Genomic DNA, 19,057 nt, shown 5'->3' with positions numbered 1-19,057 from the left:
TTCAACCATCCCTCTCTTGACTTATTCAATGAGAAACAAAATACAATGGTCCATTTTTAATAGAAGAGTGCCTTAACAATGCTTAGGGTTTAGATAAGCAGGGGATACTGGGTTCCCTGTCCAAACAGCTAATGCCTTTTAGCTACCTTTCACTTAAACCTAACATTTTGTTGGGAGAGATCTGTATGTGTTGATTGCTCCAAGACCACTCTAAAGTTTAATCTTGGAATGGAAAAACACCGGCCATAGTATGCTACATGATTAAGTGTATGTATTGAAGGGAGTGGGTAACAAAACTTAGGCAACATGAAGATTGTGCCTCCCTGAGTACTCAGCAAATGGTGAAGAGGGCAACAGGAACCTCATTGGGAACATAAGAATGACTGCTTTGCACCTAATGGGAGTAAATCCCATTAGTCAGTTAATCAGCCTACCTGTCACTTTGTCTGAGCTGGTGCTCTATCTAGCAAGGTCATAAACTGCCTCACTTTTGCCACTGAGTCGCTGGTACTAGTTACTTTGAAGTGGGGGTCCCATTATCCCCATCTAACTTTCTGAACAAATCATTTAGATCAGTGGCTCTAGTAACTTTTTTTTAACTGCAGTCAACTTAAGTGGGGCAAGAATCTCCATATGACTTAACAGCTCCCCACTATGTATGCACATGTGCATTAACTACATATAAATCAGAACGGGACAGGAACTGAAATAAAGGCAGAATTCAAAACAGGAAACCAAACCCCTAGCAATTAACCAATTTTAATTTAAACATCCTAGTTTAGCAGACTTTTATCCATTCAATTACTAATAAAAAGCTCTGGGTTTTATGCAAAAAATAAAAAATGGAGATTGTAAATCATTTGTCTACAATAAAGAGAAGAAAGTCTTTCTGGAGATCCATAAAATGAAGGCCACTTTGTGGCTCCTGTCCATACTCTAGGAATTACTGTTTTCTACTGCTCATAAGTTCACTTGTCCTCTAGCTAGCAACACAGCAAGGCCTCCACACAAAAACAATGGACATGTAAAATTTTACATAAAATTTCAGAATTCATAAAGTATATTAATACCTATTAATGATTTAGTAAGTTCTGCTTGAGAGTATCTTGTACGTTTTTGACAAACTACACTACACTTTTTTTTTTTTAATAGCTTTTTGAGACACGGTTTCTCTGTGTAGTCCTGGCTGTCCTGAAACTTGCTCTAAAGACCATGCTGGTCTTAAACTCATAGAGATCCACCTGCCTCTGCCTCTCAGGTGTTAGGATTAAGGGCATCCACCACCATCGCCTGGTGCCTCTTTTGATACTTAGAGGTACCAAGTAATGCCAAGGAATCCAAAGAGGATTAATGCAACAATTCCTCCCAATCTATTCAATTACTAAGGCATTCAGATGGCACCTGTCTTCAGAGCACATGTAATTTTCAGCAAGAATATGGCCATGCTCTTTCAGAACTGAGTTAGAAATGGTGGTCAGTGTTAAACTGTTTGCCTAGCACCCACACAAGACCCTGGATTTGATCTACAATACCACAAAAAGATGACAGTAACAACAATGGCGGCGGCGGTGACGACAACAATGTACACTTCCTCTCCATGGAATAAAACTGATAAATTCCTATAGAAGCTTTCCTTTCAATACCATTACTATACTATACTAGTGCCCTCTATCTGCAGTTGAAGGAAGCTTAGACACTATTAATTATTTGAAAGTGACAACTCTGAATGAAGTACAAGAGATTTTCAGTCAAATGATTTTACTTAATACAAATTATGTGACTGACATTAACTTCTTTTCTAGCAATTCCTCCTTTAAATTTTTGACATAGTTTAAACCTTTTAAATGATGGCAAAGTGTGATGAGTCTAGTCTTTAAAGTAACAGGGATTTTGGTCAGAATCTTGTCTCTATAGCGCATTTGTGTGGAATACGTTAACACTTAGCTCTGTTTAGTTTTCTTAACCGAAGTAATAATGACACTATTTTCCACACAGTACTATTAAGATTAAATAAGCATATCAAATTTGTATTCACATCTTCCTTTCACTTCAATCTGAACTTAACATCTTCATTTTACTACATGGACTATATAAGCCACATCAAGCCAGGACCACCTATACTGTGTGATGTATACTCTGTGATTCTTACCACTAGGCCTATTCAGTGTCCACAGCATAGTAGCCCAACCAGGTACTATTCCTTCAGCTGTTGCACACAAAAAAAGGTCTCAATCTACATTTTACAGACCCAAGCTATAAAATACCCAACCTTATGCATTACAACTGACGGCTTTGTTTCCTGCTCTCAGCACTTGTATTCCATCATTTCAAAGCAACTTAATCATGCAGAAAAACTGTTTTTAATAAGACCAATGGTGTATAAAATGCTGAGTATATCAGAAATGTTTACTACAATAATCTCATTCTTTTATCAAGTACCACACAGGTGGCAAGTAATGAGCAATAGCACATGGTTCATCATCTCGAAAGAGTAGGGGGTCAGTTTGTTCAACTCAAAAGATGGCTAGATTTAGCTTTTATTCCTAATTTCGACATAAAGAAACCTCCCATTAGTTAATACACAGTGACTTTATGTTTTACGCTGGTATCTATTTATATATGTATATACATATACATACCCATTATGTATAAATGTGTAAGAAATACATTTAACTAGTCTTTAATATTTAAATAATCTTCAGTATTAAAGGGAATAGACAGCTGCTTTAAAATTTTAAACACAAGAATTTGTTTGAATAAAGACTCTGACAATAATCTGTGTAATTTTTATTGATACATCTGAAAGCTGGTTATTTTACTAGACACAGGGCTCTACTATCTAAAGCTAGACTTTAAAATATCACTTAAAGAACATCTAGATAGGACACAGTAAAATCATAGCTATTATTTAACTGGATAATGTTTGACAACTTACAGCAGAACTTAAACCTACAGTTTAAGGCATGAAGATCACCATATCATGAGACTTTGTACTATACTTTATAATCTGTTTAAACACTCATTTAATATATACCACCAAGACACTCTCTCCTCACAGGATGTAACATCAGTGATCCCTAGACTAAACAGCCATGCACACTTATAACCTGAACACACAACCCTTCAGATGACTACCTTTTTTCTTTATAATATGCTTTCTCCTTTATGTTAGGGAAAAAGCTGAAAGTAGGTGGTAAGAGCTTTTCAATATCTAACCCTCCTTGATTTCCTTTTTCTCTACTAACACAGGGTTATTTTGTGAAAGCCAAGAACTTGCTCTTTAGCCTAGACTGTGATCTCAAACTTGTGACCTTCTTTTCAACATGAAAGGCTGTCCCCATCTGTAAATAAAAGCTCAGAGTGAAGGCATTAAGAAGCTAAGTGTTACTAAGGAGCAGTGAGCAACAGAAATTCAAATTTAGCTATGCCTGTTGGCACACACCTTTAATCCCACGACTCAGAAGGCAGAGGCAGAAGGATCTCTAAGTTCAATGCCAGCCTGATCTACACAGTGAGTTCCAGGCCAGTGAAGGCTACTTTCTAAGACCCTATTTTAAAATAAAATAAAATAAAAATCATGTTCAGAAATTATAACCTGACATTTCTATATAGCTGAAAATGGTGCATAAATGATAGATCTTTTTATGAATTTTGTCTAAAAAATACATACACAATGAGAAGAATGGCAAACAGGAGGGAAAGACATCTCACTAGGAGTAGTATCAGTACTTAATCAGTACTTACGTATCATACCTCTGCAAAGGTGTCACTTTGTTCTTATTCTTATCAACTGAACCAGTAGATAGCTGAAGAAAATTGGGATTTAATTTATATAATTCTTGAAGTAGCTTCTGTTCATACTCTTGGTGTTTACCCGCCTAATGAAAGAAGAAATTAAAACTGCAGTGGGATTCAAAAAACAATCTGGTATGAAATGCTTGGCTACTTTTTAATTATTAAAGGTACCATAAAGAGAACATTAGAGTTTTCTCACAGAGCCAAAGAAACCTCGGGATGATGCTACAAAACTTTTAGACCAAAAAATTATTCCAGCCAAGTGCACTATAGATACTCCACAGACCAAAGCATTCCCTCAGAACCATATGTAGAGAGCAATGTCACCACATCAGTGCATCAGAAAGAGGCCACTGAGATAGCTCAGTGGCTAAAAACACTTGTTGGCAAGCCTGACAACCTGGAGTTTGATCCCTGAAAAACACATATGGTAGGAGAGAACCAACCCCAAAAGCTATCCTCTGACCTCCACATATGTGCTGTGGCATGTGTGCATGTGCACACATTTATGCACAAGTGAACACACACATATAAATGACTAAATAAATACAATAAAAAATTGGAAGTCTTTGCAGTTTCTTTCACACAACTAAGTCAGTAGTCACTACTGAGTTTTCTGATGCCCGAGTTAGCTTTAATTGTCAACTTGGCACAACTTAAAATCACCTAAGAAAGGAATGCCAATGGAGGGACTGCCAAGATCAGTGGCCTGTCTGTGGAGAATTATCTTGAGGGTTAGCTGATGTAGGAGAACCTGGTCCAGCACACTGTGGACAGTACCATTCCTAGGCAATAAAAGAAAACTAGCTATAGACAAGCAGGCCAGCAGGAAAGCAAGCAGCATTCCTGCATGAGTTCTTGCCCAGACTTCCCTCACAGATCACCTACAACCTGTGAGCTAAAATAACCCCTTTCTTCCCATAAATTGCTTTTGGTCATGCTGCTTGTCACAGCAATTGGAAGGAAATCAAAACATCTGATGATTAAACAAAATTTATCAATAGATGTCTGCTTTTATTTAGAAATCAACAACACAATGAATCCAGTTTTCTTAATTTTTTTCTTTATCTTGACACCAGGTAAAAATGCCATTAATTTTGTTTTTATTCTCTACTTTCTCCCTACCTAGAACAAAATAAAAATGAATGTCTTCAACTTTAAGCCAGAAGAAGCAGTTTACAGACAGTCTCTCTTTGTGTCCCAATGCCTCACTGGGACACAGTCTGGCTACTCATTTATACACTGTCTACTTCCTTGCTACAAAACTGGAGTGAAGTCTTACAGTGAGATAGTGGAACACAGTGACAGATGTTGCATAGCCTAGAAATCCCAAAATACTTCACTAGGTTGGCACCCACTACCTATCCCAGAAACACTGCTTTACTCTATTTGGTTGGTATAGCTTTCTATCAGAGGGCAATCACAATGGTACAGAAGAAATCAGACAAAGATCACTGTAGAAGCAAACCATAAACAAAAATAAATGGAATGAAAAAACTTCTCAGCACTTTTTACTATCCCTATATGTGTCTTGACTAAAAAACTTTTCACTTAACGATGGAAATATCAACTACGTTAAAACTGTGATTTAAGTATATGCTGTGGCAAAATGAAAATACAACAGAATAAAATAAAATCAAAATATGAAGTGAGGGTGGTTATCATCTAACTTAGCACAAATTGCATCATGTACAGCACATATAGCACTGCTCCCTACCATGACTTACAAGTGGTTACTCAATTTTGAGTTATACAGTAACAAAGAAAGATGGTTTTTAATTTTGCCATGATACAACTTACTCAAATGTTCTTTCCATACTTGGAAATATTTCAGCAAAGAAACTATCAGAATAATCTTAAAACTCAGGTAAAAAGACCATACTATGAATGAGTTTTAAGATAAGAAAAATATATTTTGATGTGGATTTTGTATCTTTAAAACATAAACCACCTAGAAAATTCTTTCTGTAATCGACACTTCAGGAGCTATCATGGCTCAGCCTGATACATAAGTGATTATGGAGCAGTTCATTCAGGCAGTTAAAAAAAAAAAATCTCACCACATGCATTTTTCTTCTATTATTGAACAACAGCTTTACATGAGATCAACTTGGACCTGGAAATCCTTAGACAAACTTTCACTATAATAGCAGGTGAGTGTTAAATATATAGACACTACTTAAAATGCAGATTGAAATGTTTCTATCTAGATTTCATCCAAGAAGGCTAACCCAGGAGCTGGGGAGATGACTCAGTGGGCAGAGTACTGTTGTAAAAACACGAGGAGCTGAGTTCAGGGATGTGTGTGTGTGTGTGTGTGTGTGTGTGTGTGTGTGTGTGCGTGTGCGTGTGTGTCTATAAACAAAACAGAATAAGTATGGAGAAGACATTAGGATACTAGGTACTCTTTGGTCAGCCAGTCTCAGATCAACCAAATAGACCCTGTCTCAAAAATTAAGGTGGAAAGCCATCTAGAAAGACTTTCCATGTTCTATGTGTACCTCTGGTTTCCATAGGTGCATGCACAGGGGAGGGCACCTGCACACACCTATATATGCCCTACACATGCACACACAACTCAAAAAACAAAGTTTCATTTAAAGAAAAAAAATCATTCATGAATAAAACTTTTTAAAGTTATTAACTAACAAAGATGTATTTTGTCTGCCCTGTTGAATATCATTATTTTAAACACTTTTTTTTATTTCAAAGACAATGTTGTCAAAAATCACCAACATGGTTATTATAATGAATGGGACTTAATCTGCATTAACTCCAAGTCAAAAGAGACAAAGCTTCATGCTGTTTACAACCTGCCTTTAAAGAAGCTCATATAGTTTCTAGTTTGACCTGGAATAAAAAGTAGCAATGAATGCCCCCCACCTTCTAAATGAGAAGTATTCCTGCAAAAGTCCACAGCAACAATCTGAAGTCCTCATCTACAAAAGGGAACTGCAGCATTATGCTTTGGTATAATCCTCATTTTAATATGCCGTATGGTCAACATTTTTACTTGTAAAAGCATGTTTATACTACAAATTGAAAAAAGACAGGAGAAAAGGAAACGTAAAAAAAGAAGACAGGATATTAAGCCTTCAAGTCACCTTTTATAGGACACTGACTACTCTGTGGACACTTTCAAAGGAGAATCAAAGCTTAAAAATGGTATCACCATCATTGGACAGATTATTATTTTCTAGAATATTCTATAAAGAGTAGATGTTGAACCAAAACAGACAAAAGCAACAACAAAAACCCCAACTAATAATTACTGTACCCCTTGGCTTTCTTATTGCTGACACTCTCCTTTAAGTGGACTCCCGAGTGTCTCCTGTGCTCAGTCGGATTCCCATTTGAATACATGCTGGCACATTAAACCTCTGGAGCATTTTGCCACAAATCAATCTGCTGATTTACTAATGTCGTCTTCTGACTTAGCTGACCACAGACTCGTTCTTATTAGAACCATGTCCACAGAAGAGACATTTTAAGAGACACTTTGGAAGTGCTACTTTAAAGTAATATCGGTTTTATAAACTCAAATCTTCATTTTTGCCTTTATAATTTTAACTTTAAAAGTAATTCCTTTTGTACTAAACTAGTAATTCACATGAGTTTACTACCTGCATTTCCTCTTTTGTGAAGCTGGCTGCCTCATCTCCCAATTCATGCAGATACATGCAGTCAGGCTTTGGGCACTGCATATTCTTTAAGAAGTAACTGCAGTATTTTGTTGTACCTAAAGACGCCTGTAGAAAAAAGAGTGGAACAGGAAAAAGAAGACTCAAAACATGAATTGATATCACGATGTCAATTTCCATGATTAATTTACTTTATTTATTACTTTACTTAAATGAAACACAGACAGAACAATGCATGACTGAGAACACTAGGGAGCTGAACTATTACTGGTGGACTTATTGTGATTACTTAAAAAATCTAGAGAAAACATCCAAGTGAATGGTTTCCAGAGTTTGCAAATTCAAATCTTCTTATTTAGGCATTAGGGGCAGAGAAAAAGCCTGTTCCATGTTTATAAGTAGTTCAGTAAAGAAAGGAAATTCCTTTTTCTAATGATGGCATCCTTCTTCCATTTACATTGGTTGGGATTATTTGCCCAAACAAACAATTCATAACTACTACCCATTTCTGATGAGAACAGTTCTATTTTCATAAAATAAGAAAAACATGAGTTAAAATGTTAAAGTATTATCCTCTAGATAATGTGCATTACCACTTAATGAATAAAACAGAGCCCTACTTAGTACTAAAAAAATTTGTGTATTAACAGGTTGGTATGGAAACCAAAAAGACAACCTTTAAATTAAATGCCCTCAAATTTGTTACCTTTTAAATGCCAGGTACTCGTATACATTTTAATCTTAACATTTCCTCTTAAAAGACTGAAAATAATCATGAGAAACATATTACCTTTAGTGTCCTGCCATCTACCACCACATTGTTGACGCACTGTATTGCTCTGAGAGCATCTTCTGACCGGATATAGGTTACATAAGCACTGGCACTTGGACCCTAAAGCAAAACACATCCCATTCCACTGTTGTTAGTTTCAAATTAGTGATGAAAAATAAAATTCTTTTGCAACCTGCCTAAGATTTTCTAAAAGTTTTTATTTTACTACTGACATTGTTAATAACAATGGTAATAATTAGAATAGTCTTTGATATAATGTTGTTCCTTCTATTAGCTCATTTAAAAGTAATCATACTTGAACTTTATCTAGCTAAAGTGGATTATAACATAGATAAATAAAATAGTATCTTTCCTCCCCCCCACCTCTGTTTTTCAAAAGTAACTGGACAGGCTCATCAAAGTTACAAAAAAGTTTAGAAGTGAAATTTTAAAAGGTCAGATTTAAAGACATTGTATCAAAGTAAATACTCTCAAAAATAAACATGATCTGTACAAGTTGTTAACTAATGCCAGTTTAACAAAGCTGCTGTATTAAGTTTTCAATATCTAAAATTAATACTGACTATAAATAATTATCTAGTTATCAGGTTGCATGGTAACCACCCCCACCCCTTAGCCCATTCAATAAACTTTTGTTTTCTATTTCCCTCTAATTCCATCAAGCCTTTCGCTCTAAGTCCTGAGGGATCCAATGAACATACAAACTCCCCCAGCCCACCAACAGAGGTCACTACACTGTATAACTCCTTTGACCCTCAAACTTTCTGATTGCAGAAAGCAAATTTTCCTTCTGACAGCCCAGGTCAAGCCCAGACCATAGGGAGGAAACGCAAAAATCCCTATAATGAGTTACCTGTGAGCCTGCATATGATGTGCTATTATTGATGACAACTTTATGTATTTTACCAAACTTCCCAAAATACTCTGGTCGTTTTAAAACCTATAAAAGAAGAAGAAATAAGGCATAAACTGTCCCCGCTTTAATCATCTTTATCCTTATAATGGGGACATTTACCATCCCTTGTAAGTGAAAAGCACACTGGTAATTTTTTAAGTTTCTAATTAATGTGACTACCTCCTAAATGCATTTATGTAGCTAACTCACAGGATATTTTAGGAGCCTAACTAAGAGCTATTCTTTTATATATATAAAACACTAAATAGGAACTGAGACTTAAGTCTGGCATTACTATGTTCTAATGTCTGCATCAATAACCTATGGGGTCTTACCTTCACAGAAACTGTACTGTCACCAATAAATGATTTTTATGAGGCAGTAGTGATCAAAACAATGATCAAAATTATATACAAGAACAGAGAGGCACAGAACAGACATAAGCAATGACATCTATGTCTCATAAATCTATTGTATATTACACTAAAGCCCTGCTTATAAATTCCAAATATGCTAATAGCATCCCCTCAATCTTCTATGCTTTATGACTTATCACTATGTGTATAATTTCCTATGTCAGTAAATTCATTATGTTGCAAGTATCTCATGGCTCACTCCCTCCTCACAATCTTTGCTGCTGCTCAGTTAGTGCTAAGTTCTATCTGGGAAACCAATTTACATTCTTCCTCTTAGCGCCTTAGTCACTTCTTGGGGGTTTTCCTGGCCTCGCCTCTCTCTCACCTACAGTGCTCTTTTAGATTTTCTTACAAACTTCCATAACCTTGACTAATGTGATCAGAATATTATAGGATACAAAACCTCTCCATGACTTGGAACTACCTCAACATTAAATTTTGGTCTTTTCCTAGAACTTTACAGACAGCGACTCTTTTCTCAAATGAACAGTCTATGTTATGCCATTAATTCTTAACAGTTTTCAACATAATACACACTACCGTACTATTTTGGGGTGTTTTTAAGATTACATACAGGCAGTTTTAATTGACTAAAAGGTGACTACAGTGGTTTTCCACTTTTTTACCTACCCAGACCCCTTGATTTACAGAACAATAATGGTAGCTAATGAAATGAAACCTCGTCTCCAGATTGTTTCAGGGGTTAAGGATGGAGAAGAAATAGTTTGAAAAGGGATTTTCTGGCCAGTAAAATTTGAAACTGCATTCAATATTGCAGCTAGAAGAATACTGATTCAGCTATCAGTCTCATAGCTAAAATGCCTGTTTCCCAAGGCTGGCAGCACATGGCTGTTCTTCAGCAGCAGCTCTTCTCCCAAGTGAGTTTATAGCAGCAGTTCTCAATGAAGGAAGCATTGAAGGGACCACTATAGAGACTAGGGGAAGTTTCAATTGGGGAGGGAGGGGACTTTATGTTTTGATATGTTTTGCAGAAATCATTCATATCATTTCATGGAAACTTAAGCTGACAATACATATACCTGTAACAAACTACATCTCTAACTGCTACATTTTGTAGTGTAAAAACACTACTCCAAGAAATTAAATAGTAATGCAAATCATTTGAGAGATAAGTTAAAAAAGAAATTCATATCATCCAATAGGTCTAAGACAGACCTAAGACTTGACAAAGTAAACTCCAAAGTAATAATGTCACACAAGTAGAAAGGTTCTATAGTAGCTGTGACCAAGCACTTACACACACACACACACACACACACACACACACACACACACACACACAGAAATATACAGGGGGAGATACCATCACAGTGATTAAATTATTCCTGTTTGTTAAGTCTTTTCAAGGAAATGTCTTTTGGGGATTTTGTTCATACTTTTAATTTTTTAATGTAAGTGTCCTGTTTATATGTGTACTTCTTGACTTGTCTCAAGGATTTCTTCATCCTTGTCTTTTGAAGGTGTTGTACATGCCAGGTGTGGTGGTGGCAGCACTTGGGGAGGCAGAGGGAGGTAGATCTCTGAGTTCAAGGCTAGGCTGGTCTACAGAGAGAGTTCCAGGACAGACAGGGCTACACAGAAAAACACTGTCTCGAAAAACAAACAAACAAAAAAATTATATGCTATAGGTGTTTCATTTTTCTTTTCCGGGAAACATATGCTGTCTCCTGGAAACTGGAATACAGGCATCCCATGTGGTGATACATTTGTAATCTAAGAAATAAAGCTTGCCTGAAGATCAGAGGACAGAGCTTGTCACAGAATTAGCCAACGAGCTCAGGCAGTGGGGGCACACACCTTTAATTCCAGCACTAGGAAGGTTGAGATAGGAAGTGATATGGCTGGGCAGAGAAAGGAATATAAGGTGGGAGGAGACAGGAATTGGCGCTCTTGCAGAGGATCTGTCAGGCTGAGAAGTTGATGAGGTAAGAGGTGGTGGCTATGGCTTGTTCTATATCTCTGATCTTTCAGCTTTCACTCTGATATCTGACTCTGGGTTTTTATTATAAGACCATTTAGGATTCGTGCAACAATCCCACCTGACACAAGAGCATTTAGGGCACTGGGGAGAACAAGAGCTTAGACTAGCCCAAGGAAGCCTGTGTCATGTTCATTACAACAGAAAAACAGTAGCATATGTGGCCAGACAGGTAGTTTGCTATACGGTCATGTAGTAGGCAGGCCCTTATGAGGAATTTGAGTTTTACTCTGATTAAGAAAAGCAGAAGACTACTGTAAGAAAATGAAGGATACAATCTGTATGGATATGGGGTAGAGTACAGGCTTATAGGAGTAAAAACTCAGGGGACCATTATTTGGGAAGCAGCAGTGCCTGTGTCAAATGCTGTTGACTGGTCCAATGAAATTAAGTCATTAAGAAAAAGATAGGTAGACAGGCAGTGGTGGCACACGCCTTTAATCCCAGCACTTAGGAAGCAGAGACAGGCAGATCTCGGTGAGTTTGAGGCCAGCCTGGTCTACAAAGCAAGATACAACACAGCCAGGACTACAGGAGAAACCCTGTCTCTAAAAACTAAAAAAAAAAAAAAAAAGTAAAGAAAGAAAAGGAAAGGAAGAAAGACAGGTAATAATATTTCAACCAAGAGCAGCAGTGGTTCTGGCTGGAATTACTACACTGGAAGTAATATGGGAGCTTTGGCAAGTTATCAATACAGGTCTTTCCCCAAAATATTCTGATTCAAGTTCTCTATAACACACAAGAATGAATAGTAAAGTGCAAATAACAAACAACAACAAAAAGAAGGCATTTTATACAATGTTAGTTTTTTAAAAGTGGGCAATGAACCACTTTTAGAGTTGAAGAGTTGAAGACCACTGATCTGTGGAAATAGTTTCTGGTAAATATCTGGGCATGACACCTTCATGACAAAACAAGATAGGTATAAAATTACATTGACATGCCCATATGATAGCCAGAATGGTATTTCCAGAGCACAGATCTAGCATGTCATTCTAGTGAGAACATTCAACAGCTTTTCATTGCCTTTAGGATCAAATGCAGCTCCTCAACATTGTTGGCAAAACTTTCATGATTAAGTGCCACTCAACCTGCCCCAACCACATCTCACCACTGAACTCTAACCTTCCAGACAAAGAAATCAGAGTGCAGAAAAAGGTCTTTCTTATTCAGAAACTCTTAGACATTCCCTGTGCAGGAAACACTTTAGCTCAAAGATAACAAAGATGGGTATACCTTCCCTGCAATTCCCATGTGCCACTAAAGCAACACAGTGCTCCTCATCACAGAGGACTGTTACTTCTGCAAATAAGCAGGTGTTGTTTTGTATATTGTGTATGCTCAGTGTCTTACATAGTGCCTGGCATGGTGTAGGTACTCAATAGGTTTTAAATTTTAAAAAATGAATTATATTAACATTAAGTAAGAAGAATTACATAGAAATCTAAGTGTGGTAGCTCACAACACAGAAGCCTGAGGCAGAGGGGTTTTCAGGAGTTCAAGGCCAGTGTGAGCAACAGACTGTCAGAAAAGGAAAACTAAAACTTAAATGTATACATCAATACATTAGCAAATTAGCAAATAACCAATGGTTGATATGAAAAGGCTGTTACGGCAGAAGGAATTCAAAGAATTTAAACATTCCATATTAATCGGAACACTCTAGATTTTGCCTAAACAACTGATAAAACAGAGGCAGAGGTATTCTTTTTGGAACATGGTCAAGCATTCATGGACACTACTAAGAAAAACAAAAATGTGGCAATCAGAGGCTGGTTAGTGGATAATGAATGGATTACCAAGGCAATCATCAGCACAAAACACACCAGAATATGAGAAGCTCTATCATACTAAACAAGTCACTCAACTTTGTTTTGCCTCAGTTTCTCATTTATAAAATGAAATGTTTGTGCTTTAACAGCTACTTAGCTCCTCAAATGAAATGTTCTCTGGAGCTACCACATACCTGGGACACTACCTGATCTTATTTGCTGCCTAGCTAATATTATTAATTCTCAAAGTGGAACTTAATCATCCTTTTCTTGTATGTGTGTTTTGCCTATGTGCATGCAGTGTCCTCAGAGGCCAGAAGAGGATGTCAGATTCCCCGGAACTGGAATTAAAGATGATTGTGAGCAACCTGTAGGTGCTCGGAACCAAACTTCGGGCCTCTGCAAGAGCAGTAAGTGCTCTTAATGTTGAACTATCTCTCCAGCCCCCTACTTCTCAGGAATGTTGTGAGCACTTGAATTCTGTCTTCTCTGACCTATAAACTTGCTAAGAGTACAGTCTTATGTCTGGCTTGCTACCTAACTTATGTTCAGTATCAAACACAGTATTTACAAAATTCAAATTTTAATAAAAATGATTATCTCCACAAACTTGAAATCTTAGGACTTTTAAGATATAATTATTTCTTAATCATCAAATTACCACAGCTTCTGAAATTTTTTTCTATTGACTAATAAAAGAATACACTTGATAACTGATCATGACATAAAATTTTCTGACATACAAAAGCTATTTTAAAACTACATTTTTAGGACTTTAAGATACACAAATATATACAATTACCTTTTAAGCATCATCAAATTACCACAGCTTCTGAGATTTTTTTCTACTGACTAATAAAAGAATACACTTGATAACCAATCCACTTCTAGATGTTACTTCACATTGCTACTAATACTAGAAATGGCTAAACTAAAGATATATAAAAGCTCTCCAATCAAGATAAAAGTCCCAGCAAGTTACTGAAGTGGCAATTTCAGAAAGGCAAAAGTCATCAGCATGATTAGGGAAAAGTAACAAAAACACACAAGTGAGCCCGAGCAGTGGCTCAGCGGGTCAAAATTCTTGCTGTGCTTATCTGACAACCTGAACTCTGTCCCTGGAACCCACATAAAGGTCAAAGAAGAGAACCAACTAGGCAGGCCACCCATTATGAGTATGTACATACTCTATAGCACAAGCATGGGGGGGGGGAGGGAGAAGAGAGAGAGAGACATTGTTTTAAAGGCAAAGTTGAAAGGGGCAAAGACAGATTAGGGCAAAGTTTTAGTCATGTTCAAGAGACATGGTCACAGAAGAGGTAGGATTGTGTCTGCCTGAGAAAAGAAAAAAAAAGGAAGCTTACAAACAAGATGGAATGACTGTTCAAGTTGTGGGTCTAAAATGAATTCTTTCCTTAGTATTTCTTATTTAAGTCCTTTTTTGTTTGAGTGTTTTCTTTGTTTCTTGTGACGGGCCTCACTGCTCAGGGCGGCCCCACACTCATTAAGTAGACAAGATGGTCACAAACTCATGGTCCTCTTGCTTTACCACCCTCAATGTTCAGATCACAGGTATGAATTCTTGGCCAACCCCTTTGCAAAGAAGCAGGTCTCCTGATAAGATAGAAGCACTAATGCCAAGGTCCTTGGACCTATATTCCTAGTAATTCTTTGTGTGTGGTGCCTGTAGAGGGCAGCACAAGGTAGTGGACATGTACCATGGTACATGTGGAGGTTAGGGGATAGCTTTGCAGAGTTGATGCTCTCCTTCTACCATTAAATGAGATCCAGAGACTGAATTCAGATCATTGAGCCATATTACTGGCCCAGATCCTAGTAATTTTTGATCTTGAATTTTTAATGCTCATGATAGGTTCTTCCAGGTAATAGCTCCCCTGAGATTCTCCTCTATTGATCTGGGGGATTTTAAGGCCTTAATATAAACTCAATTGGTGAATATTTATTTTTCTAGTCTTTATAAAAAGAGCCAGCAGGTTCAGTTATAGTTAGATATGAAGTTATCCCCCTAAAAAGGATCATATACTTACTGAAGGCTCAGTCTTGTAGCTGGTAGATATAAAAGCTTTGGCTTTAACAATGATCAGTTTGCTAATGGATTCATATTTGACTAGAATACTGGGAGGTGGTAGAAAGTATAGAAAGTGGGGCCCATGCAGATGAAGTGGGTCAATGAGGTGTGCCTTTGAAAGGCATCTTGTTCTCAGACTCTTATTTTGTCTGTGCTGGTCAGCGTCCTCTCTCACATTCAGTTACCAACAGGATGATCTCCCACAGCAATGAAGCCAGCTAACTGAAGCCTCAGACAGAAACTATGAACCAAAACCAATCTTGTTTTAAGTTTGTTCCCCCACCCGGCAGGTATTTGCTCCAGGTAGGAAAAAGATGCTGGAAACAGACAAGTGAGTGTTTTACTGCAGAGCTAACTAATCTCCAGCACCATGAGGAACATCCCCTTATGTTTTCAAGAACTTTTGGAAGACTACCTAAAGTCAGCACTTTCCTACTGAAGCAAACATTCTAGCTGATACTCAGCTTCAGTTTTCCTTCCCAACAATCTTGTCAGCATTTCATGATATACTGGAAATCAAAAATTAGCAGATGCATAGCCAAAGCCCGCAAGAAAGTAAGAGCTCAAAGAAACTTCGATAAGACTAAATGGAGGAGAAAAGAGAAAGGTTAAGAGTCATCAACTAGAAAATTGAACTACAAAGAATTTGGTCTTTTATTTCACCTAGTCAAATTTTCCTTCTTTCTCTAAAACTGGCTTAGATCTACAAAGTAAAAGAATGATGACACACTACAAGAGTTCTGAATGAACAAGAGTTACTACTTGGGGAGCATCAAGTTGGCTCAGAATGGTTCAGCTGGTAATGACACTCACTGTTGGGACTGATGACCTGAGTTAGAGGCCAGAACCCACACAGTGAAAGGAGAGAACTGAGTTCTACAAACTCCTCTGACCTCTACACACAGTGCGGCACACAGTGCTACCTAGGCAGCTCATTAAGATTACTTAGTAGATTCAACTAACTCTCCAAGTACTTGGTTCACACAGCTACAGAGAAGGGAAAGGAGAAAAAAAAAAAAAAAACAGTACTCACAACTCATATTAGCCTTGAAGATTGACAGTCATTATTTTCACAAGCTATTAACTCTAAAGGGACTTTCAGTTCAAGCCCTCAGTTTTACAACAGAAAATGAAGCCCAGAAAGATTAAGGCACGCCTAAGATCACAATTGGCCACTGGTTCTTAACCATTGCTAAAAATTATCATTACTCATATTTTCTCCCAAGACTTATTATTCTCTGAGGAATCTTCCAGTTACTCAGGATCAATTATTATTTTCAAGCAAGACAGGCAGACAGAGAAGACTATCATCCTGACAGTGAAATCAGAAGAGGACTTACTTCTGGGTCTGCTAGGCGCTGTGACAGACCTACAACAAAGACGAGGTTTTTTTGTACCACACGTACACTAGCCAAATGTTTTCGGTTTTCTGAAATTTTCTGTTTTCTTTCATTTTGTTTCTGCTTTTTCTCATTCTTTATCCTTTGCAATTCTTCCTGGGAAAGTGGTTTATAAACTGCTGGGTCTTCTGGATATGGCTATAAGCATAATAAACAAGATGAAGTTAGCATTAAATAGAAAAACTGCATAAATAATAAATATCAAATTCTGAGCAGCAGGTAAAACTAATAGTTTCCCCTCTTCTGTTTCAACTGCTTTAAAATATTTGTATTTAATAAAAGTTAAAATTTCTAAAAATTATTTTTTAAAGCTTAGCAGAGATCACTTTTAATACAAATGTCAAAACAACAAAATCAATCACTCAATCTTGGTATTCCCATTACATGTTGCACACAGTTCTGAGAGAGATTATGCTCCTAAGATGCTGTGTAAAAGGCAATGAAGACCCGAGTGAGCCCAGACTACTGCCAAGGGCCATGTCTGGGTCCGTGGTGCTATAACAGCCAGGGTTTGTGTTGCTGTACATGGCCTGGAGTCTGGGCCACCACCTGGGGTCACATAAGTGTGTAAGGGCCACGCTGTCATGAGGGCCATGCCACTCTAGGTGGCCTGTGCAGCCAACTGGGGCCATGGTGACTTTCGGACCTAGACTGCTACCAAGCACCATGTCTGAGTCCATGGTCCTACTGCACCCAGGGTCTGTGTTGAAGTCCATGGCCCATATTGCCACCAAAGGCCATGTGGATCCCAGGGTAAGGTCAGCCAGCTGAGTCCACGATGGTGGCCGAGAGACATGCCATGCAGATCTGAGTGGCTTGCACTGCTACCCTATACCATGTTGACATAGGGTCAAAACTATAGCTAAGGGCCATGTCTGGGTTTGGTCCTATTGCAGTCAAGGTCTGTGTTGATGTTCAAAGTTCCCGTTACCATCGAAGACCACATGGATGCCCAAGAACTAAGGCCACCTTAGTGTCCAAGGGCCACGCTGTAACTGAGGCTGTGCTGATCTGAATAGCTTGCACACTCCCACCTGGGGCAATGGTGAAATCTAGACCCACTGCTGCCGAGGACCATGTCTGGTTCTGTGGTCCCACAGGTCTGTGTTGCCACCAAAGGTTACATGGAAGCCAGAGGTTGGGGTCCTAACCTATTGCCTTGTTCCTGAGCCATGCCACCACGAGAGCCATTCTGATCTAAGTGGCCTATGCACCTATCCAGAACAAGATATTGTCCAGGCCTAAGCATGCTGCCAAGGACCATGTCTGGGCCTGTGGTCCTGCTGCAGCTGGAGTCTGTGTTGATATCTGTGGCCCGTGTCGCCTCAGGGGGCAGTGAGAACCATTCCTGATAGAATTAGAGGGCCATGCTGAGCCGGGCCTGGGATAGCTGGCTCTGCCCCTCACTGGACACTGTAACAAGAAAGCTACCCTGTCCCCCCCACCCCACTTCACCACAGTGGGGAAGAGCTAACCCTGACTGCATAGGCATTGGGGAGCTGGCTCTGCCCCTCAGGCCCTGGTGACCTGGACTAACCAGCTCAACTACCACCCAGGCCTACAGCTGGGCCTAGGGTTGGCCCACCCTAGCATCTACTCCATCTAGGACCTGCTGGAGCTCATGAAGGAACTGTCCTGTGGAATGATAACCACAGGATCTCTAAAACAGGGTGGCTGTGGGATATCCCAGAGGAGTTTCGGTGAGGACCTGGTGATGATAGCGTACCAGAAATGAGGCTTTGAGCCAGGCGGTGGTGGTGCATGCTTTAATCCCAGCACACAGGAGGCAGAGACAGGCAGATCTCTGTGAGTTCCAGGCCAGCTTGGGCTACAGAGTGAGTTCCAGGAAAGGCACCAAAACTACACAGAGAAACCCTGTCTTAAAAAACCAACAATATATATATATATATGGCTTTGAAACAGACCAGTGACTCATTGCTATGAACATCTGCAAGTAAACCTGATAGGACAAAGGGGTATATTATGTGAGACATTGAGGCCCCCAATGTCCCCAGGACAAATAAAGAGGTGTTGGAGAGAGAGACGGCAAAAGAGGAGGAACAAAGAAGGTTTTTGTTGTTGCTCTTATTTTTCTTTTTGTTTGTTTATTGCTTACTTTGTTTCTGTTTGATTTATTTTTTAATTTGTTTTGGGGATGCTGCAGTGGGAAGAGGAGGATATGAAGGGACTTGGGGGTGGACAGAATGGGGATGCATGATGTGAAATTCCCAAAGAATCAATAAAGAAATTATGTTAA

General features: G+C 38.5%; 1 protein-coding gene across 7 annotated transcripts in view; it reads right to left on the bottom strand.

Moving 5' to 3' along the window:
• The window catches only part of Cnot4 (CCR4-NOT transcription complex subunit 4), a 107,227-nt gene that overhangs the window by 44,110 nt on the left and 44,060 nt on the right, over positions 1–19,057 (bottom strand). For 3 of the 7 annotated variants that reach the window (XM_036180296.1, XM_036180300.1, XM_036180302.1), the window contains exons 3-7: positions 16,741–16,938; positions 9,083–9,169; positions 8,227–8,328; positions 7,419–7,544; positions 3,745–3,878 (exon numbers count right to left, since the gene is read on the bottom strand). In XM_036180296.1, coding sequence (XP_036036189.1) covers positions 3,745–3,878; positions 7,419–7,544; positions 8,227–8,328; positions 9,083–9,169; positions 16,741–16,938 — 647 coding nt within the window. The remainder of the gene's footprint in view (positions 1–3,744; positions 3,879–7,418; positions 7,545–8,226; positions 8,329–9,082; positions 9,170–16,740; positions 16,939–19,057) is intronic. The other 4 variants (XM_036180297.1, XM_036180301.1, XM_036180303.1 and 1 more) reach the window with 2 other exon arrangements.

The sequence above is a fragment of the Onychomys torridus genome, chromosome 3 (genome assembly GCF_903995425.1).
Source record: "Onychomys torridus chromosome 3, mOncTor1.1, whole genome shotgun sequence".
NCBI lineage: Eukaryota > Metazoa > Chordata > Mammalia > Rodentia > Cricetidae > Onychomys > Onychomys torridus.
Note: the sequence above shows the minus strand (reverse complement) of the source record. Positions and strands in the feature narration are given on the sequence as shown.